At 52.1% G+C, this 23,251-nt stretch overlaps 9 protein-coding genes across 9 annotated transcripts; 6 read left to right on the top strand and 3 right to left on the bottom strand.

The window, feature by feature from the left end:
- The first annotated feature begins 193 nt into the window (after positions 1–193).
- On the top strand, positions 194–1,538 carry CC77DRAFT_706196 (hypothetical protein). The gene is made up of 2 exons (XM_018532838.1): positions 194–434; positions 501–1,538. The coding sequence occupies exons 1-2, from the start codon at positions 394–396 to the stop codon at positions 1,411–1,413; spliced, it is 954 nt and encodes a 317-aa protein (XP_018388697.1). The 5' UTR covers positions 194–393; the 3' UTR covers positions 1,414–1,538.
- Positions 1,539–5,339: 3,801 nt separating this feature from the next.
- Positions 5,340–8,467, top strand: CC77DRAFT_1086261 (Cullin-domain-containing protein; the record flags this gene model as incomplete). The annotated part of the gene is made up of 4 exons (XM_018529430.1): positions 5,340–6,023; positions 6,074–7,184; positions 7,233–7,655; positions 7,705–8,467. 4 exons carry the CDS (start codon positions 5,340–5,342, stop codon positions 8,124–8,126), a joined length of 2,640 nt encoding a protein of 879 aa, XP_018388696.1. The 3' UTR covers positions 8,127–8,467.
- A 705-nt stretch (positions 8,468–9,172) lies between these two features.
- CC77DRAFT_1058990 (ribonuclease-domain-containing protein) lies at positions 9,173–9,652 on the top strand (the record flags this gene model as incomplete). The annotated part of the gene is made up of 2 exons (XM_018528181.1): positions 9,173–9,491; positions 9,543–9,652. 2 exons carry the CDS (start codon positions 9,173–9,175, stop codon positions 9,650–9,652), a joined length of 429 nt encoding a protein of 142 aa, XP_018388695.1.
- Positions 9,653–10,906: 1,254 nt separating this feature from the next.
- On the bottom strand, positions 10,907–12,014 carry CC77DRAFT_984117 (hypothetical protein; the record flags this gene model as incomplete). The annotated part of the gene is made up of 2 exons (XM_018536163.1): positions 11,201–12,014; positions 10,907–11,131 (listed from the first exon to the last, which is right to left on the bottom strand). The coding sequence occupies exons 1-2, from the start codon at positions 11,933–11,935 to the stop codon at positions 10,907–10,909; spliced, it is 960 nt and encodes a 319-aa protein (XP_018388694.1). The 5' UTR covers positions 11,936–12,014.
- Positions 12,015–12,143: 129 nt separating this feature from the next.
- On the top strand, positions 12,144–13,862 carry CC77DRAFT_706072 (UPF0187-domain-containing protein). The gene has a single exon (XM_018532836.1). It carries the CDS (start codon positions 12,473–12,475, stop codon positions 13,682–13,684), a length of 1,212 nt encoding a protein of 403 aa, XP_018388693.1. The 5' UTR covers positions 12,144–12,472; the 3' UTR covers positions 13,685–13,862.
- On the bottom strand, positions 13,745–16,242 carry CC77DRAFT_1018098 (hypothetical protein). The gene is made up of 4 exons (XM_018524550.1): positions 14,952–16,242; positions 14,794–14,905; positions 13,937–14,745; positions 13,745–13,882 (listed from the first exon to the last, which is right to left on the bottom strand). The coding sequence occupies exons 1-3, from the start codon at positions 15,872–15,874 to the stop codon at positions 14,089–14,091; spliced, it is 1,692 nt and encodes a 563-aa protein (XP_018388692.1). The 5' UTR covers positions 15,875–16,242; the 3' UTR covers positions 13,745–13,882; positions 13,937–14,088.
- Positions 16,243–16,563: 321 nt separating this feature from the next.
- Positions 16,564–18,444, top strand: CC77DRAFT_1018096 (hypothetical protein). Its single transcript, XM_018524549.1, has 2 exons — positions 16,564–16,712; positions 16,765–18,444. Exons 1-2 carry the CDS (start codon positions 16,590–16,592, stop codon positions 18,370–18,372), a joined length of 1,731 nt encoding a protein of 576 aa, XP_018388691.1. The 5' UTR covers positions 16,564–16,589; the 3' UTR covers positions 18,373–18,444.
- Positions 18,445–18,586: 142 nt separating this feature from the next.
- CC77DRAFT_706086 (hypothetical protein) lies at positions 18,587–20,314 on the bottom strand. The gene is made up of 2 exons (XM_018532837.1): positions 19,791–20,314; positions 18,587–19,728 (listed from the first exon to the last, which is right to left on the bottom strand). Exons 1-2 carry the CDS (start codon positions 20,226–20,228, stop codon positions 18,802–18,804), a joined length of 1,365 nt encoding a protein of 454 aa, XP_018388690.1. The 5' UTR covers positions 20,229–20,314; the 3' UTR covers positions 18,587–18,801.
- A 1,041-nt stretch (positions 20,315–21,355) lies between these two features.
- On the top strand, positions 21,356–23,058 carry CC77DRAFT_1018094 (integral membrane protein). Its single transcript, XM_018524548.1, has 3 exons — positions 21,356–21,837; positions 21,897–22,172; positions 22,227–23,058. Exons 1-3 carry the CDS (start codon positions 21,700–21,702, stop codon positions 22,629–22,631), a joined length of 819 nt encoding a protein of 272 aa, XP_018388689.1. The 5' UTR covers positions 21,356–21,699; the 3' UTR covers positions 22,632–23,058.
- Positions 23,059–23,251: the final 193 nt, after the last annotated feature.

Below are 23,251 nucleotides of genomic sequence, written 5' to 3'. Positions count from 1 at the left end.
TCGTATTCCTAGAAGTGATAGTCTGCGTGTTGCGCGTCTCCTTCGGAGCTTATTGCGTTCCAGTTTCCACCATGGTGCGGCAATTTCGAGCACTCTAGTCGGAACCTGCGCCATAGTCTGTGGCTTGCACATGAGGCGGTAATCCGGACGTTTTAAGCAACGTCAAGCACCGGCTCGGTATGCTATGCCTCATCCTACAGCATCTCGCACAGCAACTCCACACGCAAAAATGGTGGGGTGAAGCCTGGTTCCACGTGCGCGCGGTGCCAAGATATCCGAGCCCCACCTCTCCGATTATCCCTGTCGCGTCTCCGTAACTTTTTTGCGACATCGACATCGACGCATCGCCGCTTGGATTCCCTGTCGCATGCGACACTACAGCCAATATCCATCATGCCTCACAAACACAGAGCCATAGAAAAGGACGATTCGCAGTACGTCACCACGTATTCTCGCAAGCCTAACCAAGCATGGACTGTAATCTGACCTATTGCCAACAGGTTCAATCTTCCGCCCGATGTTCACGCCGCTCCTCTCCCTGTCGGCAAAGCGCGCACCTTCAGCACAGCACCCAAAGGCAAGAAGCGCAAGGTGAACCAGATCGATGGATATGGCGCGGACGACACACCCAAAGCCTTCCAACGGCTCATGGCGTTCTCCAAGGGCGGAGCAAAGAAGCGCTCCGGTCTCGACGATGGCATGGTGAAGACCAAGAAACAGAAGAAACAAGAGGCAGCCGAAAACTTGGAAAAGGACGAAGCGAATAACAAGAGTGAGGAGCAGACTCAATCAAAGGATGTGCTGAAGATACAACCCGGAGAGTCAATGCAAGAGTTCCGCGCTCGAGTCGACGCAGCGTTGCCCTTGTCAGGTATAAACAAGAACGGCAAGAAGATTGCAGGTCTCAGCGATCACAGGGTTACCAAGCACGAGCGGCATCTCAAGCGTCTACAGAAGGGATGGAGGGAAGAAGAAGCCAGAATACGGGAAAAGGAGCAGGAGGCTAGGGAACTGGCTGAAGAGGAGCAAGACGAGTTGGATGCTATGTGGGAGGATAAGACAGCCGACATAGAAACTACAAGAACGGTGAACGGCAAGAAGAAGAAAGCAAAGAAGAACAAGCGCAAATTGCTAGCGGGTGAGGTAGACCATGGCAGCGAAGACGAGTGGGAAGCTCTTAAGAAGAAGAGAGAGGAACGCAAGGGCCTACACGATATTGTGCATGCGCCACCAACGTTTGACAAAGTACCGAGGGAGATTTTCAAGGTCAAGAACGGAGCGGGTGCCAAGGTTGGAAACGTGCCCAAATCAGCCGGTAGTTTGAGTAAGAGAGAGGCACTGGGCGAGGAGCGTCAAAAGATGATCGACACATATCGTCAGATGATGGCTGCGAAGAAAGAAACGCATGCTTAGTTGGTGCATTTCGGTTGAGCTTGAGATACCCTAGATACGTAAATGAACCACGTCATGCTTTGGATATCGAATATCTCCCCTAACCAGCAAACATCATTTTCTCCACCACTTTCACGCCAAACATCTGAGGCTTGATGCTTTGGCGTCCTCCTACACAGGCAAATCAGTAGCTTTGTTGGTCGTAGCAACTCTCGATTCACTATGCCTCCTACCCCTACCTGCAAGTACAGCTGTGTTTCTTCACCAAACACTAACCAACTCTTTGCTTGAACCTTACCATGATCGAGAGCATGCTTGTCTTGAAACCCCTAATGTGGTAATGCAAAAAGCCAATCATCGATTGCAGCAAATTGTGAAAATATTTTGTTACAATCACAGAGTGTATTTCCTGTTCTAGCAATACCAGGAAATCCATTAGGAGCGACTCTTCGAATGCTACAAGAAACATTGACATTGCCTATTACGGTAGGTCTGAATATCCGTAGAACACGGCGAGCAGTGAAAGCAATGGTGTCGTGGATAGCACAGCGGTATCTCGCTGGAACCCAATCGGGTAGGTTGTACACAGCCGTCGAATGCAGCAATTTGCTTGACAGCTGATTTTCGCGAACCCTGAGTGGCTAGGCTGGGCGGGTATCTCACGTGATATCACACTTCCCATTGTGGTAGGTGATGTGAAAGCCGTGGATGATGGCAGATTTTGCAAAAGCAAAAAGTCGCGAAGCCAAGGATCAGGAAGTGAAAGTGGGGCGACATGTGACAGTACCCGGCAGCAGACTTCGCTTGGCTCTTAGTCGCGCCTTTCCACGCCACGCATTTTCACGTGGAATCTATCTCAAATAATAGGGACTGAATCTACTTGGACAAGAGATTGGTACTCGTAAATACCTCAGCATGACGCGACCCAATAAGCTAACATGCGTAATGAAGTTTGAGTATTATAGCTGATCGACAGCAACACGCAATCAGAGAATCTACGCTTGTGTGTTCTGGTTCCTAATATTCCGCTACCAAATATGTTTCTTGTGACCAACGTACAACGTCTTCCACTGTTCAGTCACTATTGTTAACTCGCGAAAGTGTTATCCTCCATGATAGTTTTTCGTGACAATGGTCCCAATATGCTAGGTGAGTTCGAGACGCATGCACATCCGTCCGAAACAGCAGTGCCTACAACAAAGGTTTCTATGAACGCGACAGGATGATGTGACGAAGGCGCAGCGAGGAAGCGATCCATGGGATCCATATTTGCGAGTGTGTTTGGCGTGGCCTTTAGTTGAAGTATCGAATGATGGTAGGAGCATGATAATACAGGTGGGCGATTCGGTGTAGTATGTGCTGAACAGTTAGCATCAACGTGTCCTTGGTTGATAGAGAAGACATACCATTGTTAACGGCAACTGCAACAGGACCTAGTCGGTTGATCTTGGTCGAGCGCCGTGGAGCTCGAGTCATAATTCGTGATAGATAATGTGGCGGTGTCTTAATTGATGGAAGCTTTAAGAAGTTCGCAGTGAGGCAGTATTATCACAATAGTGGAGAACTGCATGCAATTGGGGTGGTGTTGTTGTTGTGACGGATAAAGGTAGTCTCAGGATGACACTCGATCTACGAGGCGATTGATATACATAACAGCATGCGGAAACGTGGGGTTGCAAAAGCTGCGAAGCAAGCCACGATCGGCGGTTTAGAAGTAGTAAACTAGTCAATGCTTAAGCAGTGCGCCTTGATAGCAAGCTGTTGTGGTGGGAAGCTCGCATGGCCAGTGAGGAAGCGGTATCTGATATCACGACGTTGAGAAGCCAATGGGGTCCAAGTAAGCAGACGACGAGGAAGCGTAAAACCATCAAGTGAAGGTAATGTGGCCGCGGCCTCTCGTTGGTCGTGTTGGCTGAGAAGTGAACGGTGGACAAGAGAATCGAACCTCGTTCCAACTGGATTTGAAGGATATCTGGGGCGACGGCCAATTCGTAATGGTATCCAAAGGCGGTCATACCAGCACTTTCCATTTAAGGAATAGGCTGACATGGCGACAACCATGTAACCATGGTGTTTTCCAAATTTGGCATCCCATCTTTTCGAAGCGTGCGCACTTGAGACTGCTACACTAAATGGGCAAGGCTCAATGATCGACGCTGGGTTGTTTGATTTCAGGCCCCCTCTTCAGAACGGCGTGGCTTGACCGATAACTTCTCCTGCTTGGTTTCCTTAGACGCTTGGCCCGCGTGATATCGACGCACGGGCATGATGATATAACCCAGCTCTTTGGTCCGGCACCAGCAGCATGGCTCATCCGGCGACGTTTGGGGTATCCCACGTGGGTTGTATGCTCATTCTCGCCCGGGAAAGAGTAGCAATCCCGAGTAGAGGTCTGTTTGTAGTTCCCAAGAACTCTCGTAGGGGGTTTCAATCATGTTTTAGAAATTTGAGTCTTGCGAGAAGTCCTTGTGATCTTGGCCTCGCGGCTGTCAGTAGTAGGCGAAAAAACTTACTGTCAAGTCGACTCTTACGTGACGAAACTTGCAAAATCTGGAAGCTCGACCAGAAATGAGCACAGAAAAGGAGAGCTGGTAAGCCAAACCTGTATTGCGCCTTACCAGGGGCAGGAGTGTGATGTTGCAAGTGATGCACGCATTCTGTAAAAGGCTAGACTTGGGCGCTCTTCAGCCTTTCGGCGTCGATGCTTGTGACACTACAATAGTAACAAAGAGACTATTATTGGCAGCGTTGAAGATCCACCGCAATGCACAATCGCTACACGAGGTATGTTCCGCGATGGCGGGTACGGTACGAGAACAGTGTCTCGTTGTATGTGGGGGGTTATGACGATGCTCCTGATCAGAGCTCGCGTGCGTACGGGTCTCCACAAACGGTAACCGTCCTGGAGAAGCGGATACCCCACAAGCGTTGCGTGGGGGCACAGGTCAACGTTGATTACATTGTGTCGCTACATTGGCAACTCAATGTGCGTGCTGCCTGCCAAATTGTAGCTGGCAAATAGATAACGCAGGAATTATTTGGCCGTGTAAACGTAATGAAAAAGATAGGGGGCGCGTGATAGGAATAGAGGATATGATTCCAGCGAAGGAATCGGCGAGGGTTCGACGAAGGAGCGGCCAAAAGGTGTGCAGAAGGCTGACCCCAAGGTTTCAGCCCCAAATCCTTGTGATGGGTGTCAGCCTAGAGTATTTTAGCCGGAATTTACATCAGTCAGGTACGCGCTAGGGACAGATATCTGATTATAGAATGAGCCCGATGGCAACCAGCGGCCGCACATAGCTGTTGAGTAGGGTTAGAGTAATGGATGGAAACCTGCTGCGATTGCTAACACAGACCAGCCGGCGGCGGCGGAAGCGATAAGTGATGCTACAATCACATGCTGACAAGTGTGCGTGGAGACATGACGGGTGGAAATGATCTTAGATAACTGTTGTCGGTGATGGTGCAGTACAGGCGTACAGGCTCTAGAAGCAGGGAAGACATATAGCGATTTCCCGCGGTCTCACGCACTTAGCCAACCGCTCAGGCATTTGCGGCACAGTTTAGAGCACTGGTGTGGAGTCAGGATTTGTCGAATACAGATAATAAGTCTGCGACGTTAGCAATGCACGTGTGGCATATGTCAATGGCTGATGACAGATGTGCGGCACGACGCACAATACCTCGTCAACCATACAGTCGTACCCAAGAGCCTCAACGTCGCGCAGAAGCATGGTGAGACAAAAGGTTCGCATGTGTCGATGTGCAGCTTTGGATTGTTAGAGACTTGTCAACGTCTAGGTGTGTCCTCCCGACTGCCATCGCTATCGATATCGTCATTAGTGAGCCCGAAGGGGAAAGGTCGAGCGCGTCACTGCCATCGCCGCGGCTTTAACATATCCAGCTCCGCAACTCACCACTTCCGGGTCTTTCCTCACGTCCGCCCAATGTCAGCCAATCCAGGTGCACTCAAACGGAAGCACTCGGGCAAGACCATCAAGGAGCTCTTCACCACACAAACCAAGCCGAAGCTCGCCCCTGCAGCGCCGCTATCGCCCTCCAGCAAACGCACACGACGAGACAGCTCTCCGATAGCTAGCACCGAGGTCGCCACACCTCCAGCCCCGATGGCCAAGATGAGCACAGCCGACATGTATCATTTCCCGAGCAAGAAGGCGGGCGTATCGAGCAACGCCGATGTTGTTGACATCACGTCAAGCCCCGACAACAGTCCTGCCAAAGCAAACGGCCAGCGAAATGGCATGCGCAAAGCAGCGCCCAATATGCACGCCAACAGCGGCCCCAAGCGGTTGGTCGTCAAGAACTTCAAGCCCACAAGGAGAGTAGACCCCAGGGTGTTCCTGGATCAAACATGGCAGAAGATCGACAAGGCCCTGGATACTATCTTCCGCCAAGGCGATGTCGACTTCAGCCTCGAAGAGCTGTACAGAGGTGTAGAGAATGTCTGTCGGCAAAATATGGCAAAGGACATCAAGGAGCGTTTGATCACAAAATGCAAGGACTACGTGGGCGGAAGTCTGAAGGCAAAGGTCAAGGAGAGTCTGGGCAGGCCAAACGTTGACATACTACGAGCGGCATTGCATGCCTGGGGGATTTGGAACAGTCAAATGGTCAGTCAAGTTCATGCTGAGGAGGACGCTGGCATACTGACAAAGTATAGAAATACCTCGATTGGATCTTTTGCTATCTCGACCGCGCCTACCTGCTCCCACGACATGAGTCTCTCCGCGAAATCTCGATAAACCTCTTCCGCTCCGTCATCTTCGAACACGCAAAACTAAATTCCCGCATTGTGGATGGCGCTTGCGATCTCGTCACTGCTGACCGGACGGGTCGAGACCTTGACAGCGAGATGTTCTCCAAGACGGTCAACATGTTCCACGACATGCAAGTCTACACACATGCTTTCGAGCCGCGCTTAATGGAGGTCAGCCAGGAGTACGTGGTCAAATGGGCTGATGCGGAGAGTTCTGAAAAATCGTTACCCGAGTACGTCCGCAGTGCAAGAGCGCTGATGGATCGTGAGATGAAGAGAGTCGACATGTTCAGCCTTCCCAACACTACTAAGCGAGAGCTTCTCACATTACTAGAGGACCATTTGATATCGAACAAGGAGACCCGATTAACTAACCAAGACGAGCTTGCCGATCTCCTTGAGACCAACGCCGTCGAAGATCTCGAGCTACTGTACTCATTACTTGAACGTAGGAAGCTGGGCGCAAAGTTGCGACCAGGTTTCACCAAGTGGATCGAGGACGAAGGCACAGCTATTGTATTCAACGATAAAGAGCAAGAAAACATGATCATACAATTACTTACGCTGAAGCGTCAACTAGACACCCTATGGAAGGCTTCTTTCCACCGAGACGAGGAGCTGGGCCATGGTCTTCGAGAGTCATTCGACAAATTCATGAACAAGACAAAGAAGACGTCTGCAAGCTGGGGCACAGATAACTCAAAGACAGGCGAGATGATTGCCAAGTATGTCGACATGCTACTGAGGGGGGGTGCAAAAGCAATACCAGCTCAGCTGAGTCGTAAGGCCGACAAGCCCGCTGCTGTAGAGGTCGAGGAAGATAATGAAGAAGGTGTTTTTGATGAAGATACAGAAGTCAACAATCAGCTTGATCAAGTTCTCGATCTGTTCCGCTTCTTGCACGGCAAGGCTGTGTTCGAAGCTTTCTACAAGAAAGACTTGGCTAGACGGCTCTTGATGGGCAGAAGTGCGAGCGCAGACGCTGAGAGAAGTATGCTGTCGAGGTTGAAGATCGGTATGTATCCATGCAATGGTTATCTGCTGAGATACTAACATCCTACAGAATGCGGTGCTGGCTTTACTGCCAACCTCGAGCAAATGTTCCGCGACATCGAACTCTCGCGAGAAGAGATGAGTTCGTACAAGAATATTAGCGAGGAGCGCAACGAGAAGCTCAGTCTCGACCTTAATGTCAACGTCCTCTCTGCGTCAGCTTGGCCTACGTACCCCACCGTCCCTGTAATTTTGCCCCCAGAAATTCAGTCTGCGATCAACAAGTTTGAAGCACACTACAAGATCAAGCATTCTGGTCGTAAGCTGGAGTTCAAACACGCACTTGCCCATTGTCAAATCAAAGCCAGGTTTCCCAAGGGACTCAAGGAGTTGGTTGTGTCCTCCTTCCAGGCTATCGTCCTCTTACTGTTCAATGGCCGTAAAGAGGATGAGCACATCGACTACGACTACCTCAAGCAAGCCACTGGACTGCGTAAGTCATGCGATCGATTCAACTTATTAGTATTACTAACACCTGACAGCAACGGCCGAGCTTAACCGCACTCTGCAGTCCCTTGCGTGCGCAAAGGTCCGGCCTCTAACCAAGCACCCCAAGGGTCGAGAGATCAACGAAACCGACACTTTCACACTCAACGCCTCATTCACGGATCCTAAGTACCGCATCAAGGTCAACACCGTTCAACTCAAGGAAACGGCAGCCGAGAACAAGGAGACACACGAACGCGTTGCTGCTGACCGTAACTACGAGACACAAGCTGCCATTGTCAGGATCCTCAAGGCGAGGAAAAGAATCAGCCATGCCGAACTGGTCAGTGAGACCATATCGGCAACCAAGAACAGGGGAACACTGGAAGTCAGCGGCATCAAGAGGAACATCGATCGCTTGATCGAGAAGGAATTTTTGGAAAGAGAGGACGACGGATTGTATGCTTATATCGCTTAAGCTCTTTATATTGCCAGCGGCTTTGGATCTCAAGATATGCGAGGCATCTTTGTATAAGCAGGAATTCAGTGTACAATACCGCTGTTGTTATCGGGGCTCGCATTCGACCACGAATATATCACGATCTTATCTTTATGCACACCTTGCTCACTCGAAGCATGTTGGGTGAGTTGCGTGGTCATTAGTACTAGAGAACAGTCAAGACCGCAACCAGCGCACGGAGTCCAGCAATCGACTTTCCCTCGACAGCTAGCGGCCGGCTTCGCTCTACTCACCACCTTCTATCCGCCCTTACCGTCGTTGTAGTCGATCTCCTAGTCTATCCCTCCCACACCCAAATGCCCAGGCCCACCTTCCAGATTCAGCACTAGTTGCCGAGTTTCCCTGTCGATCCCTAGCCGCACTCAGCCTATCGTACACCCACATGTGCCCGACCACGAGATTTCCGGCGATAAGCAGCTTGAAACACATCATCTTAGTCCCGGGAGATAACCGGCGAATGGTTGTCCGTACCTTCCTGATCTGCGGAAGTCGCATGTCTTGGAGCATGGGATGGCGCGAGGGATGTCGACGGTCCGGTCATATTGGTAGCGGCTCTTCATGCAAGATGTTACTATCAGGACGAATGAGAATGAGCAACGTGAGAGGGTGGTTGATGTATGGAAGGACCGAGGGTCTATGCTTAGTATGGTGTCGTAAGTGCCACGCCGGAAGTGGTAGTCTGTGATAGGCCGTTGTACCCCAGCTTAAGAGACGCCCATTGCCCGTTGTCGCGGAGCAACTGTTCCTTTCGGAAGGATGCCAACGACGTCTGCGTCCGGAGTTAATTAATTTCGAGTTATGATCTTCCTTTTTAGGGTCGTGATGGTTCGGAGGCGACCGCTGGACTACCACTGGACTACTTTTGTGACAAGCAGAATGAGGGTATAAAGGTAACATCTTGTACCATTCATTTGAAAGGCAGGTCCAACAGCCCCCGTCGATCCCTCGTTACACAGCTTCAGACAAGACACTCGCTCGTCGTCTCATTCTCTCCACCCGCCACCATGAAGTTCCTCATTAACGCCCTCCTCTTGATCGCGCCCGTCGCCCTCGCTCTCCCTACTTCAGCACCCACTGAGGAGGCAGTTGAGATTGCCGCCGTCGAGGCCAGACAATCTTGCTACGTCCGTTGCGGCTCAACATGCTACACCTCCGCCCAAGTTACTACCGCACGCAACGCGGGTTACAACTACTACCGTCAAGGTGATGAGGCTGGTAGCTCCACCTACCCACACACGTACAACAACTATGAGGGCTTTGACTTCCTCGTTTCTGGACCCTACCAAGAGTTCCCGCTGAGGACTTCTGGTGCTTACACTGGTGGTAAGTTGGTCATCAAGTTTATCACATAACATATGCTGACCATATCTTCAGGCTCTCCAGGTGCTGACCGCGTTATCTTCAACACTGCTGGACAGCGTGCGGGAGAGATCACTCACACTGGTGCAAGTGGCAACGCCTTCGTTGCTTGCTCTGGGTGGTAGATGTGTTTTTGAAACATCTCAATAGGGATTTCGAAATGAATTGTGGTGAAGCCCATGGGCGAAGGGCTCGCCATGGCTTCAATATGCTGTCGGTGGGCGAGTTGTAACGAGAGATCGATGTGTCCTACGAGACTTTCCATCCCAGAGTGAAATTTGTGGTCATGGAAGTAGTTTGTTCATGTATATATTTATGAAACGTTTGAACAAGTCTTGCGGTTTCTTCCAGCACAGTGATCAGTCGAAGTCGGAACGCCTGGAACAGAAGATTTGCCCAGATGGTGTCTTTTCACGTGGTAGTACGTATCAAAATCACGCCATCTCAATTTCGTACTATCTTGGTAGCAAGCGATTCTACATGATCCGCCGTCTTCCTATCAAAGAAGACGCGTGAGATGCGTGAAACCCGCAATTCATCTACAACTATATCATTCCTTTATAATGTAACGCAGCCAAATGAAACTACGCACTGTTACCAAGATGAATCCTCCAGTGGATGTAAGGACCTACCAGACATAAGTTTTCGGGAGCATTACGGTCAACTACGTGGGCAATTCTAAATGTAAAGGTAAGCACCTGCAGGATTTTTGACTTACACCCAGACGCAGTAAAGGCTGAGTCAGGTATCTTGCCATCATGCTGACACATGCGCAGTCAAAACGTTCTCAGGTCTGCAGTGCACAAAAGATCTTACCTCCTACAAGTTCATACTGGGCAGCACCCCATGTCAACCTGTTACTGGAAAAGTGAGCCACAAAATCACCTGCTAGACTCTCGCTTTCGTTGTATCAGTGGGGGATGGTAATAGAAAAAGAGTAGATGGAGCTGGCAACGACGTGGGAACATGGACAGTCATTACTGCTTCTTTGGTAGTACTCTGCTTGACCCGCTGAATGAGTTGGATTCAGTATGTCTTGCTGTCTGTTCAACACGAGATAGAGGCGTACCTTAAACAATCAGATCAACTTTATCAAACGCGTTTACAATGAGCTGGATGGCCAGACATTTGCTAGACAACGTTACTCAAATGATGACTCGTGAGGAAAGATGCGTAGATTTGAGGAAGACGAAGTCGTGAGCGTTCGAGTAAGATAGCCAGAACCGACTACTTTCGTCTTTATGTCCTCCTATCCTTTGCTTCGCTTAAACCTTTCGAAAGTCGAAGCTCCGGCGGCCACAGGGTCAGACGCGGAGCCATCTCTCTCCTAAAAATGCAGCCACAGATTATACACGACTTCTCATGGCCAGATGCAATACTCACGCACTCCTCCTCCATGCATCAGCCAAGTTTGCTCCACCAGCAACCATGCCACAAGCCCCAACACCCCAGTCACTCAACAGTCCTTTTTCCATCGACCAGTGGACAGTCATGGGCGCATATGCCAGGTTGGATGCGAGGTCTTTCCACCAAAGCCAGTTCTCCAGTTTCTGCGCTCTCATCCGCTCTTCCGCCTGGATCTTATCCTCTTTCTCCCCGTCACCCTGACTCGCTAGTATTGATGGCGATGACGAAGAGTAATACCGTTGGACACCCAGACGCACAAGCTCAACGCCGACATATGCGGCCCAGAACCTCGAACTCCACAGCCACCATGTGTTCTCTCGTGCTTTACCCACATCTCCCGTCCAGCTCGCTGTCGTCAAAGCTCCTTTTGAGCTAAGATATGCGCCATTTTCTAGGACTTGGAAACCAACACACGATGTTATAGCCGACCACGTCAACACCCTCAGTATCTTCTCTTTCCTGCTGGCACCTTGTGGTAATGGGTCCCGATAGGTGTCTCGGGCCCAGGTATACAGTCCCAGCACTCCCCACAGCCTCACAAATATCCTGAAGTCTGATATAACATCGGAAAGAGCTTTCGAACTTCCGACGACCTGGGCGATGACTTTTGTGCTGGTGGGTGCTGGGAGGGTGGCTATAAGAGTTTCGCCAGGGAGCAAGACACCCTCTGCTTTCTCGGCTATCTCTGTGGCTATAGACGCGAGACGTCGTTCAAGGACGCGGGAGAGGATGGCATGTACGAGAGTCAAGGTATAGGATGTTGTGCAGAGAAGGACGTCGGTGCCGTTTGGGGTAGAGAGGAGTTTTGCGAGGCGGACGAGCGTGCGGTCTGTGGTGCCGGCGGTCTTGGCGAGGTATTTTAGGAGAAGGAACTGCAATCTTCGCAGGAATGTAGGCTGTGAGGGTGGTGAGGGTGAAGGTATCGCATCGGGTTGTGGAGTCGGTTGGCTCGCAGCGGTGGAGGCAGGAATTGTGGTGGTATTTGGGTGTGGGTCTTCCATTTTAAGGATATAAATGTGTGGTAAGACACTTAGAGGAGGCTTGGAAGCGTGTGGGAAGGACAGTCGGTGCTATCGAGGCTGCATGGTGTTGGTATTGAGCTGTAGAAAATAAGTCACACACGCGTTTGGCCGAGGTGTGCTCGGGAAATGCTTATCGCGTCATCGGCCCGCACGTGGGTCTCACGCTGTCAACCCGTCCTCACATGCAGCATGTGATGATAGACCCTGAGAAATCAACACTCGCTTCAAATTATCCATTGCGTCTCGTGGACAGCCTTAGCGCATCTGTGCTGGACACCAGAAGCTATGCGCGCCGACGCATGCCATCGTTTGAGTTTCGTATAGAAAGCTTCGACTCGGTCCACGGCGCGCATCCCTGCCATCTTTACGTCTTCCCCATATCGTCCCCACACTTACCGCCTCACCTCTATCGTGGGGAGATACGAGAGCGGGCTCTCTTTTCACCTATATCAATTCGTCCTGAGCGCGCAAAACACTGTTTCTCTAGCTCCCAGCTTCAAGCCGACACCATCAACCATGTCGTCGCCTACCCTCCCTACGCGCCGACCCACTTACCCTCTCGCTCATGCTTTCCGCCGTAAACCTCGACGTCTGCCTCTCGTTCTCCGCTTCTCGAAGGGCGCTATACACAACATAATCTTAATGCCAGTACTGCTTCATTCGCTCTTCACCGCCTTGATCGTCTACATCGACACGCGCTATGTAGACAGTATATCCATCCCTGCTACCATTATACCGTCGCTCTCCATCGTGGTTGGTCTAATGCTGGTCTTCAGAAACAGCACAGGCTACGACCGATTCTGGACCGGAAGAAACTGCCTCACGACAATCGGAACCTCCGTACGAAACCTTGCTCGAATCTGTCTGGTGAACTCGCGAGACAAAGACGGACATTCCACAGAAGAGGAGAGGAGAGACACAGAGAAGATAGTACGGGTCCTCGTAGCAGTTCTCTACTCCATCAAGCACAACCTGCGCGCAGAATTCAATATCCCACCTGCGAGTCTCGCTTCTTTGCCTCCACAACCAAGCGTCTACCCGCAACGCTCCCGCCCCGTATCCAGGCGCCCCAGCTACATCGACCGCACAGGTTCCAATTTCGGCACGGTTTCGTTCCCGCCTACTCTCGTAAACAGCACAAGTACCACACCTCTGCTCGGGTCATCCACCGCCACGCTAGAAAACGGCGATGGTACGACCCCCATGAAGAAAGATGAATATGTATCACTCCTTCCAGAAGGCCTGATGGGCTACGAAGACCAAGGTCTCGGTTTACCCTTACAACTTACAATCCTCTTGGAAGGTTACATCCGCCGAGGCCACGACAGAGGCTGGTTCCACGCGCCCCTCTCCTCTCAAATGACCGTTCAGCTGAACACTCTTGTCTCCGCGTATGGCACCATGGAAACTATTCACAGCACGCCCATTCCCGTCGCGCATCTAATCCACCAAAAGCAGGTCCTGGCACTCTATGCTTGTGTTCTGCCGTTTGCCATTGTAGATGACTACAGGTGGTGGAGTGTACCTATTGTGGCTATCATCGCCTTCACACTCTACGGTATTGAGGGAATTGGCGTGCAACTGGAGGATCCATTTGGATATGATAAGAATGACATCAAGATGGACGGCATCATCGAAGATACGAGACAGGAGGTTATGGTGCTGTTGGAGGAGTGGAGGGCGAGCCATGAGGGGAGGGCTATGGGGGGTATGTTCGAGTGTGAGTGATGATATGATGACTGGGAATATTGGAACAGGTAATGTGTGATGTTAAGACGTTGAACCCATGTGTACATACGTAATGATCGTTATTGGCCTTTTGTGAGTTATGATCTGCAGTCTTATAGCGTAGATACCCAATAGCACAACTACCAGAAGATTGCATGTTTCACGCGGACACGGACAGAGACACAGATGTTTAGTTGACTTTGGTACAATACATTAGTTACCGGTCTTCCACCACCTGTATATCTTGCTTACTCTTGAAGTATATCGCATTGCAACATGATCCACCATTCCATCATAACATTCGCTTTGATCACGCCAGAACTCCCGAAAAGATGCAAAAAGACCCCGAAACGAGGGAATAAGAGAAAGAGTTGGTCAAGGCACCTCGCCCACTTAGCGATTGACTAGTCGAAGCGTACAGGAGGTAGAGTCGGTGCACCGTTATTGCTTCGCGCTCCACTGCTATCGGAGTCGGACGGAGATGTGTCGCGCATTCGACTGCCTGCTGCACGTCCAGCGCTACCATCGAGAACAAACGGCCCAGCATCATTCCTTGGAGTCATGGGACCATCCTGTACGCGATCAGGCGTTAGGCCACTGCCGTGAGGAGGATGCAGAGGCGACAGTCCCATATAGTCGTTCGCTCCATTGACGTTGATAGAGACCGGTTGTGTGACGGACGATGTTGGAGGTGTAAGCTGGCGATCGGGAGTCTCCAATGCCGATTGGTTCTCAATGTTTGTGATTTGGTGATGTAGATCCGTAAGATCAACACCGCCATCAGAATCGGCACCGTTGAGAGGGGCAACAGAGGCACGAGGTGTGACGTGGCGGTCTCCCTGCTCTGCGCTGGCATCAGGAATTGTGGCACCATTGACTACTTCCTCATCGCCTTCCCAGTCTTCGAACTCGCCCATATCTTCTACGTCTTCTTCAAGGTCCGCTACCGCCCTACAGTTCGGGCAGAGGAAGTTGGGCCAAGTGGGACCGTTTAAGATGGGACGAATGCACTTGTAGTGCCAGACGTGGGAGCAGGGTGCTACGAATAGCGACTGACAAGGCTGTATACTGATCAGTACAAGTCGGCTGTGAAATCAGGCAAGACCTACCGCTATTGACATCAAACAGATGGCACACTCGGACGTATGCGTAGATGAAGCATCTCCTGTGACTTCCTTCTTGCTCTTGGCAAGTGCTCGTAGTCGCTGATGGGTTTGTTTACTGTGAGAGTCAGTGGCAAGCTTATAGCACGAGTAGACAAGCTTACTTGAATGTGTTCAGCCCCTGTTGCCAGCCACGATTGCACTCAACACGAATCTTGACACATCTGAAGATCATCTCCTCTCCCCCACGGAAATCGATGCCCAGTTGGATGATATCGCCATCCTTTATCCGGAATGGTTTTGACTCGACGTTGGGCTGACTTAGACGAATGTGATTCAAAAAGGTGCCCGATGAGCTCTTGACGTCCTTGATATACCAGCTTCCGTCCTTGCACCACAGTTCGCAGTGCTTCCGACTGACGACCTTGGACTTGAATCCGATGGCGGCAGCCGATGGGGCGTTGGTCTGGACTTCGGGTATGTTGTCGCGCTCCGAATACCTTCCTACGCGAAGGATTGCACTCTCGTCGGGCAGCGTACGGTTGATGGTGGGGAAGATCAACGAAGGTCTTCCGGCTCGGGGATCCTGGTGCGGGATAAAGCGAATCGACGGCAGGTGCTTGGCCGCGCCTGTGCTATCGGAGGCGCCTTCCATTGGTTGTGCGCTGTTGGGTCCTGGCGTTGAGGTCGGCGTTGGCCCCGTGTTGTTGCGCACCTGGAGCTGAGGTTGGGCCGTCTCTGAACGGGTTCTCGTCATGGTCGGTTTCGGAGAGGCGGGTGGGGAGTCGGTCGGCGGCAGTTGACTGTCGGCTGTCTGGCTCCTCGATAGCAACTCTCGACGGGGGACAGTGGGGTGGGAGGACGAGGAGGCAAAGGCAGGCGAGGCAGGTGGAGTGTGTGTTGAGGCGCGTGGTCGTGTTCCCGTTCGGGAATCCTCACGTGGAGGGTCGCCTTGGCTGTTTGAGTGCAGGTGTAGATTGCGCAGGAAGCTGATGCCTCTGTGAACGCCCGTGGGCCGTGGGGAGGTGGAATTGGGGGATACAGCAGTCGCAGTTGGGAGAACTGGCGTGGTTGTTGTGGTGAACATCGCCTAGCGGCGCAGGGCGAGGGTATAAGCGTTCAGCTGGGGTATGGTATGCGGGAAAGTGTGAATGCGCGAGTTTCGACAGCGTTTGACAGACGACACGGGAAACCCGTTTACAAGAGCTCACACGGGTGGGTGTGTGAGGCACTGAGGCACTGAGGCAAATGCAGCAAATGCAAATGCAATGCAAATGGCGCACGAACGGGGCCAGGGCCGGGGGGCCAAGCAACCAGAACGAGCTCTGTGAGGAGTAAGCCACCTCTAGACTTGCGATGGGGTCTTCCAAGACCGCGGGCCGTTAACGTATACGGGTAATAGGGTTCTAGAGTCGCGATAATGAAGTCATGTCTTGTTGGGCCTCTCGACCAAGATTCAAAGGTCATGTGGAACGGTCCGGTTTGATACCTACCCTCGGACAAGGCCGTCGACAGCTGCCAGAGATCCATGACATGATGGCCCACCGCACTCTCCTAACCCCCATGTCTGCATCACCACCGCAGTCGTCGTACTAAATATAGTTCCCCACAGATATATCAAAGCATTGAAACCAACATGACAGTTCAGAGCTCATGCTGATGCGCTCATGCGCTGATCGCGGGGTGGGGCCGCTCTTGTTCCCGACCTCGTGGGAACGCCCACGTGACGCAATATTATGTCAGGGCCATGATTGCCAATGGAATTTTTCCGAACGCCGTCACGGCAGCATACACCACCAGAAATGTTAAGACCACACACGTACCGACCATTGTCCCGGGGACTGTCCAAGACGTCTGCGTCGCTCACACGATCAGCAGCATGCGCAGGTAGAAGGAATCTCGCCACGGCAGTTGCAGAAGAGAGGGTTAGCACTGAGTTCACGTAGCACGCCGAAGCCTTTCTAAACTGCCATCCAGGACCCCACCGAACTCGACCAGATCACCACCCTCCCCAATGGCATCCGCGTCGCTACCGAAGCCCTGCCGGGCCACTTCTCGGGTATCGGAGTCTATGTCGACGCCGGCTCACGATATGAGAACGATGCACTGCGCGGAGTCAGTCACATCATCGACCGTCTCGCCTTCAAGTCCACACGCTCCACCACCGGCGACCAGATGATGGAGAAGATAGAAACACTGGGCGGCAACATACAGTGCGCCTCCAGCCGAGAGTCGCTCATGTACCAGTCTGCCACCTTCAACTCCGCCGTGCCCACCACCGTCGGTGTCCTTGCAGAAACAATCCGCGATCCACTAGTCACCGAAGAGGAGATACAGCAACAGCTTGAGACAGCTGACTATGAGATTGGCGAGATCTGGAGCAAGCCAGAATTAATCCTGCCCGAACTAGTACACATGGCAGCTTTCAAAGACAACACTCTAGGCAACCCACTGCTATGTCCCAAGGAGCGCCTACCATTCATCAACCGCGCCGTCGTTGAGGCATACCGAAAGGAGTTCTACAAGCCCGACAGGATAGTGGTAGCCTTTGCTGGCGTAAACCACAACGAAGCCGTCCGCTTGACAGAACAATACTTTGGCGACATGGAGAAGGGCACCGGTCCATCGCTCATCGGTCTAGAATCAGAAAGCACAGCTTCCAACTCTGCACCCCAACAACAGGTCTTCACAGCCGACCACCCCACACCCACCGGCGCACCGCCGCAATCCTCGAAACTCCTTTCCAAGATACCCTTCTTCAAGAACATCTCCACATCCGCTACTTCCAACGCTTCCGTCAATACATCACTCGACTTGAACTTCCCACCGATCGACACATCACTACCGTCGCAATATACCGGTGGCTTCCTCACCTTACCTCCGATACCGCCACCGGCAAACCCTATGCTCCCCCGCCTATCGCACATCCACCTCGCCTTCGAAGCCCTCCCCATCTCATCGCCCGACATCTACGCCCTCGCAACTCTGCAAACACTCCTCGGTGGAGGCGGTTCCTTCAGTGCAGGTGGGCCTGGAAAGGGAATGTACTCGCGGTTATACACCAACGTACTAAATCAGCACGGATGGGTAGAATCTTGCGTTGCATTCAACCACAGTTACACCGATAGCGGCCTCTTTGGCATCGCGTCATCATGCGCCCCCTCGCACGTCGCCCAAATGCTCGAGGTCATGTGCCGCGAACTCAAATCGCTAGGAGACGAAACCGGATACGCCGCGCTCAACGAGGTTGAAGTCCAGCGCGCAAAGAACCAACTCCGCTCCTCGCTCCTCATGAACCTCGAAAGCCGAATGGTAGAACTAGAAGATCTCGGCAGACAAGTCCAGGTTCACGGCCGTAAAGTCGGCGTCAAGGAAATGTGCAAAAAGATCGAAGACGTTTCCGTCAAAGACCTGAGGAGAGTAGCTCGTCACGTCTTTGGTGGACAAGTCAAGAATGTTGGAGGTGGATCTGGAGCCCCGACTGTTGTGCTGCAAGAGGGTGAACAGGAAGGCCTCAAAAGGAAGGAGTTTACCTGGGATGATATTCAGACCCGCATCGCTAGGTGGAAGCTTGGTCGCAGATAGGAAATTGCAACCCCTCTGAGCCGTTCGCTGGTGACGTGATTGTAAATGTAGCTTATGTATTATAGGGCTGGGAAAGAAATGATGAAATATCATGATTATGTATTAGTGGACCAAAGATAAGTGTCCGTAGCGTACGAGCCCCTTACTCAAGATACTCCATTACCATGTCCGGGAAGAGCTCCCCATTTCAGCTAAGGATACTATCCTAACCATCTTTGAATGCATCGGACAGGATGCGGGTATCAAAAGAAGAGCTACCACGTACAGATGCCATTACTCTCTTGCTCCCAATCTTCGTTACCAAATCGTGATCCTCTTTGAACGGGCATAGTTCGTCTGCTATCATCAAGTCATGAAAACGCGTCTCATCCATCTTGTGGTTCGTCGCCCTTGCATATGTTCTGTCCAGAGTCTTCCGACCCGTGATCCTCACACCTGTGCCATGATGCTTTGCAATCCAATGTCCGCATGCTCTTTCACCTCTGCGGTTTTGACCATAGCCCCCATCTTCTGTGTAGCCGGAACACTGAGAGCGACAATGTCAGCTGTGTGCGTCTCGACTGCTTGCTCTGTAATAGCGACCCCCTCGATTTTGATGTTCTCGTTCTCATCGGTTGTGAAAGAGGATGCTGAGAAATCAGAATCGGTGCCGTTGCTGTTTCCTGCTGATCCATCGTCGATCGCTGTGGTATTTGCAGCGACATCTTCGAATCCACCTGCATACGTCCCGTTTCTAAGTTCATTGCGCTCTTTTTCTTTTCTAACGCGGCGCAAGGCACCGAGATCGAATTCGCCGACGGTTGGAGAACTGGTGTTGTCACGAACTGTACCGGTTCGCGGGAGTGGAAGGGTAATGTTGGATCCTTCAGAGCTGGATTCCCGGCCTGGCCGGAAGATGCCCTGAACTGCTGACTTGAGACCTTGGGGTGTAAGGAGGCTGGGTGCACGAGAAAGAGAACGGGCTATGTCGATGGAAGAACGGCGTCCCATTCTGTAAAATCTACGACGAGGGCGGCGCTGTGCAGAGATCTCATCTATATCGGTTTGCGTGGTCTTGAATGTGATTTCACTGGAATCGGTAGTGTTGGATGACGCTGTGTGCGGAATGCCTGTAGACGTAGCAAAGGAATCTGAAGTGGGCAGCGTCGAGGGGGTGGTGTTTAGGGTCATGGAGGACTGAACCCTGGTGCCAATGGTACGCATAATCTGTGCAGATTTGACCGGGAGTTCTTCTACATCATCTTCTGTCAAGGGCGAGAAGTCCCCATTGACAACTGCTTGAAACGCGATGTACAGACGTTCTCGATAGTACGGGCGGCAGCTATGACAGGCTCTGAGAGCGCATGCTCGAGAATTCTTCGTGTCATTAGCATCGCCTAGTGGGGGCCTGCTGCTTTCACTATTCGGAGGATACTCACTGAATCTGTGACGGGCAGGCTACTGAAAGTTCCATCGATGCTGTACGTCGCTCCCGCCAGAGCCGTAAGCCTAGCCACGACATCACTGGCTTCGGTAGCCTGACGCGTGTCCGATATGACCTGCTTCAGCTCTAGCTTGAGTTCCTTGAGCTTCTTCAGTTGCGTGGCCGTGTAGTGGCCGCTCTCCGCATTACGAATGATGCTCTCGCTCAACCCAATCCTCTCCAGCTCCTGTCGCAGTGCCGACTTGACCGGCTCGATTCTTCCATGCTCTTTTGATAGTATGGTGCGAAGCGTTGTGATTTTATGATCCTGTCTGCATTCGTAGAGGAACCCGATGGAAGGTGAGCGCCCACAAATGCTGCAGTGCTGATCGTGGCCGAAGACGCGATCCATATCTAGGTGGGTACAGTTTGGAACTCGCATGCGTTTCCCCATGGCGGCGTGGTGTTTGGTATTTCCAGCAGGCCCAAGGGTACTGGGATCGACTGTTGCTAGGACAGGGCGAGCACGCGACAAAGAATCTAGAAGGAGGAAGAGAGCGAAAGGTGTAAGAGTGTAAGGGCGTGGTGCAGGGTTGATGTTGCTGTTCTGAGACAACGACAATGACGGCACCTAGGTAGGCAAGTGCACACACGCTTAGCCTGTGAGAGCAAGTGAAGGCGTGGAAGGAACAACGTAGAAACTCGAGGCAGTGGCAAGACGAGTACTCTAGTGAGTTTCGGTATGTCTCCAACAAACGAGAGATTCACGAGTAGAGGCGAGGGGAAAGAGAAGTCGGACCCAATTAAGACCTCGAGGAGGGTCAGTCTACAAAAAGGGTCTGTCACCTGTCGGGCAATGCGGATTCTGGCAGCTTTGCACGTTGCGAGTTTGGTCTGGCCGCGTGATTAAAAAATTACCAGTACTCGAGGCCTTCTGACGGTCTCTGCACATGTCTCGACTGTTTGTTGTTGTCTTGGGATACAAACGACGAAATGAACAAGAACGCTTTGACGACGCTTTGGAACAAGACAAAGGAAAAACAGACAGAATGAGGAAATGACATGCGAGGCAATTTCAAGCCGACGTAAACAGCAAGATGGAAGTGTACCATGTATAGGGGGACGATTGCGTGTAGTTGCATGTGGTGAGGAAGTTGAAGTAGTACACACAAATGTGTCCAACTCCATCCTGTGACACGTCAAGCTGTCGCAGTGAGCAGACGAATGATTATCATAATATCAGTACCATTGAGAGATTGTTTGATGTCTCGTTGAAGCGGTGCATAGTCAATGCAAGTCCATACGTATCGGAGAGGCTGAGGATGTAGTCGGCGTGAGACGATGTCAAGATCACCAGGCGATAAGAGGTCGATGGAAGTGACTTCAGGATCGCGCTTGCCAGAGTAAGGATACCCTGCCATGACGACGCTATCAACCTTGTGCATGACTGTACTCGCCATCGCCCACGAGAATCACAATCTTGGTTGGGGAAAGAGCCGGTAATGGGCCGTGTGAGCGCTGGAGCGAGTCTCAAGGTGGCTCGGTGCAAGCAACCACAGGCGGCGAGTCCCGACGCGCTCTTATCCGCTGGCAAAAAGCATCAGGGCGAACAGGTACGCAGTTTCCAATGCAGCTCAGGTGTCTCGCATAGCACCACCGTACGCAAAGAGTCTGTAGAGACAGCAGGCTGGACAGCAAGAGGTTTAATCATCCAACCGAGGTCGTTGTTGTTGTCAGATCACGACACCTGCTTCCGCGTCTTGTCGGCGCTAAAGCTTGGACCCGAGGTGTTTACCTCCCCAGCCATCCGTCGCCGTCCAGCTCGTCGACACCCGCACTCCCCCACAAACATCTCGTCGACTGCAGCATCATCTTCTACACGCGCCCATCTGCCGTTTGCTGCTGTCGCATCGCATTGAGGCGCCATGTCGGTCAAATTCGAGAAGGAGACGACGACCAAGACGACAGCCGCTGTTGCCGACGCTCTGGAAGGAAAGGATGGAGTGATGCACAATCTCGGGCAGGCTCTGACCAAAGGCGGCGGTCCCAATGGATACCTCGCTGTGAGTGTGGTGCGATTCAAACATGTGATGAGCCAATTCACTGACTGTGGGCGCGTCAGGCATACCTCAAGCAGCTGCAGAGCAACCCGTTGCGCACCAAGATGCTAACTTCGGGTACTCTGTCTGGTCTCCAAGAGTTCCTGGCCTCGTGGATCGCCCACGACAGGAGCAAGTCGGGTCATTACTTCACCTCGCGTGTCCCCAAGATGGCTATCTACGGTGCCTTGATCAGCGCGCCCCTTGGACACGTCTTGATTAGCGCCCTCCAGAAGGTCTTCCAGGGGCGCAAGAGCTTGAAGGCAAAGATCTTGCAGATTCTCTTCAGCAACTTGCTTGTAAGTCCAAGCGCGGTTGGCCGTTATACGTCAGCGCGTCGCTAACGAATGCAGATCTCGCCCATCCAGAACAGTGTGTACCTCGTCTCCATGGCCCTCATCGCAGGCGCTCGTACCTTCCACCAAGTCAAGGCGACGGTCAAGGCTGGTTTCTGGCCTGTCATGAAGGTCAGCTGGATCGTCTCGCCCATCTCTTTGGCATTCGCTCAGCAGTTCCTGCCTGAGACCACCTGGGTGCCCTTCTTCAACATTGTCGGTTTCATCATCGGCACATACATCAACGCGCATACCAAGAAGAAGAGGTTAGCTGCTCTCAGGCGAAAGCACTACGGTGACGGCAGCGGCAGGAGTCAGGGTCCGGGTTCGCGCCCTAGTTCGCGCCCTGGCTCGCGTCCCGGCTCCGTCAGTGGAAGGCCTGTCGACGAGTATGGCCGTCCCGACGACCGCCCACGCTACTAAATGACAGGCCTGGTAATGACAGCGCGATTGTCCGGAGTCCTGTTCGCTGTTATATACCGATCGACCGTAGGAACCCCAACGGTCAGAATGAGGCATCACCCGTCTTTGCTCATGTGTTACGACAAACTCGGGGAACGAGATTCGGCTACCAGTCAGGCGCTTCACCATCTAGTGCGCTTTCATGTTCGGTCCCCTTTACGTGCTTTGTATATCCCATCTGTTTTTCTGTTAAATCACTGGAACCGCGACTGGCGTTCGTTGCGGTTACCACCAAATATACACTATTACTTCCACCTACTATTCGACCGCTCCCACCTGTATTATGTCGCCATCACGTCTAACCCATACAAAAACACGTCTCCGTTGGTACTGACATTCGTTAGGCTGAGCGAAGAGGCGGCGTTGGAAGCCGTCCGCCTATCAGAACCTCAACTTCTGTCCCAGCATTCGCGCTGTGCAGCCATGTATTACATTCGCCTACCTAGTACCACGCGAAGTTGACCCTACGGACGTGGTACAGAGTCGTTGTGCCAAAGAAGGACTCTGAAGTGTTTAGTGTTGATCTAATGTTGCCCCAATAGGATTATGCCGATGAACCGCGGGCCCATGCTCGCGGATTG

This window comes from Alternaria alternata, assembly GCF_001642055.1.
Source record: "Alternaria alternata strain SRC1lrK2f unplaced genomic scaffold CC77scaffold_5, whole genome shotgun sequence".
Lineage (NCBI taxonomy): Eukaryota > Fungi > Ascomycota > Dothideomycetes > Pleosporales > Pleosporaceae > Alternaria > Alternaria alternata.
The sequence above is the reverse complement of the archived record's forward strand: the minus strand, read 5'-3'. Positions and strand labels throughout refer to the sequence as shown.

Bases quoted from the DNA above. Each gene is read 5' to 3' on its own strand.
- CC77DRAFT_706086 (XM_018532837.1), bottom strand. From the start codon at position 20,228: ATGGGGAAACGCATGCGAGTTCCAAACTGTACCCACCTAGATATGGAT. The intron at 19,729-19,790 runs GTGAGTATCCTC...AATGACACGAAG, and splicing joins GCCTGCCCGTCACAGATTCA to AATTCTCGAGCATGCGCTCT.
- CC77DRAFT_1018094 (XM_018524548.1), top strand. From the start codon at position 21,700: ATGTCGGTCAAATTCGAGAAGGAGACGACGACCAAGACGACAGCCGCT. The intron at 21,838-21,896 runs GTGAGTGTGGTG...TGGGCGCGTCAG, and splicing joins GTCCCAATGGATACCTCGCT to GCATACCTCAAGCAGCTGCA. The intron at 22,173-22,226 runs GTAAGTCCAAGC...TAACGAATGCAG, and splicing joins TTCTCTTCAGCAACTTGCTT to ATCTCGCCCATCCAGAACAG.
- CC77DRAFT_706196 (XM_018532838.1), top strand. From the start codon at position 394: ATGCCTCACAAACACAGAGCCATAGAAAAGGACGATTCGCA. The intron at 435-500 runs GTACGTCACCAC...TATTGCCAACAG, and splicing joins ATAGAAAAGGACGATTCGCA to GTTCAATCTTCCGCCCGATG.
- CC77DRAFT_1018098 (XM_018524550.1), bottom strand. From the start codon at position 15,874: ATGTTCACCACAACAACCACGCCAGTTCTCCCAACTGCGACTGCTGTA. The intron at 14,906-14,951 runs GTAAGCTTGTCT...TGACTCTCACAG, and splicing joins CAGGGGCTGAACACATTCAA to TAAACAAACCCATCAGCGAC. The intron at 14,746-14,793 runs GTAGGTCTTGCC...ATCAGTATACAG, and splicing joins TCTGTTTGATGTCAATAGCG to CCTTGTCAGTCGCTATTCGT.
- CC77DRAFT_706072 (XM_018532836.1), top strand. From the start codon at position 12,473: ATGTCGTCGCCTACCCTCCCTACGCGCCGACCCACTTACCCTCTCGCT.
- CC77DRAFT_1018096 (XM_018524549.1), top strand. From the start codon at position 16,590: ATGTTAAGACCACACACGTACCGACCATTGTCCCGGGGACTGTCCAAG. The intron at 16,713-16,764 runs GTTAGCACTGAG...ACTGCCATCCAG, and splicing joins CGGCAGTTGCAGAAGAGAGG to GACCCCACCGAACTCGACCA.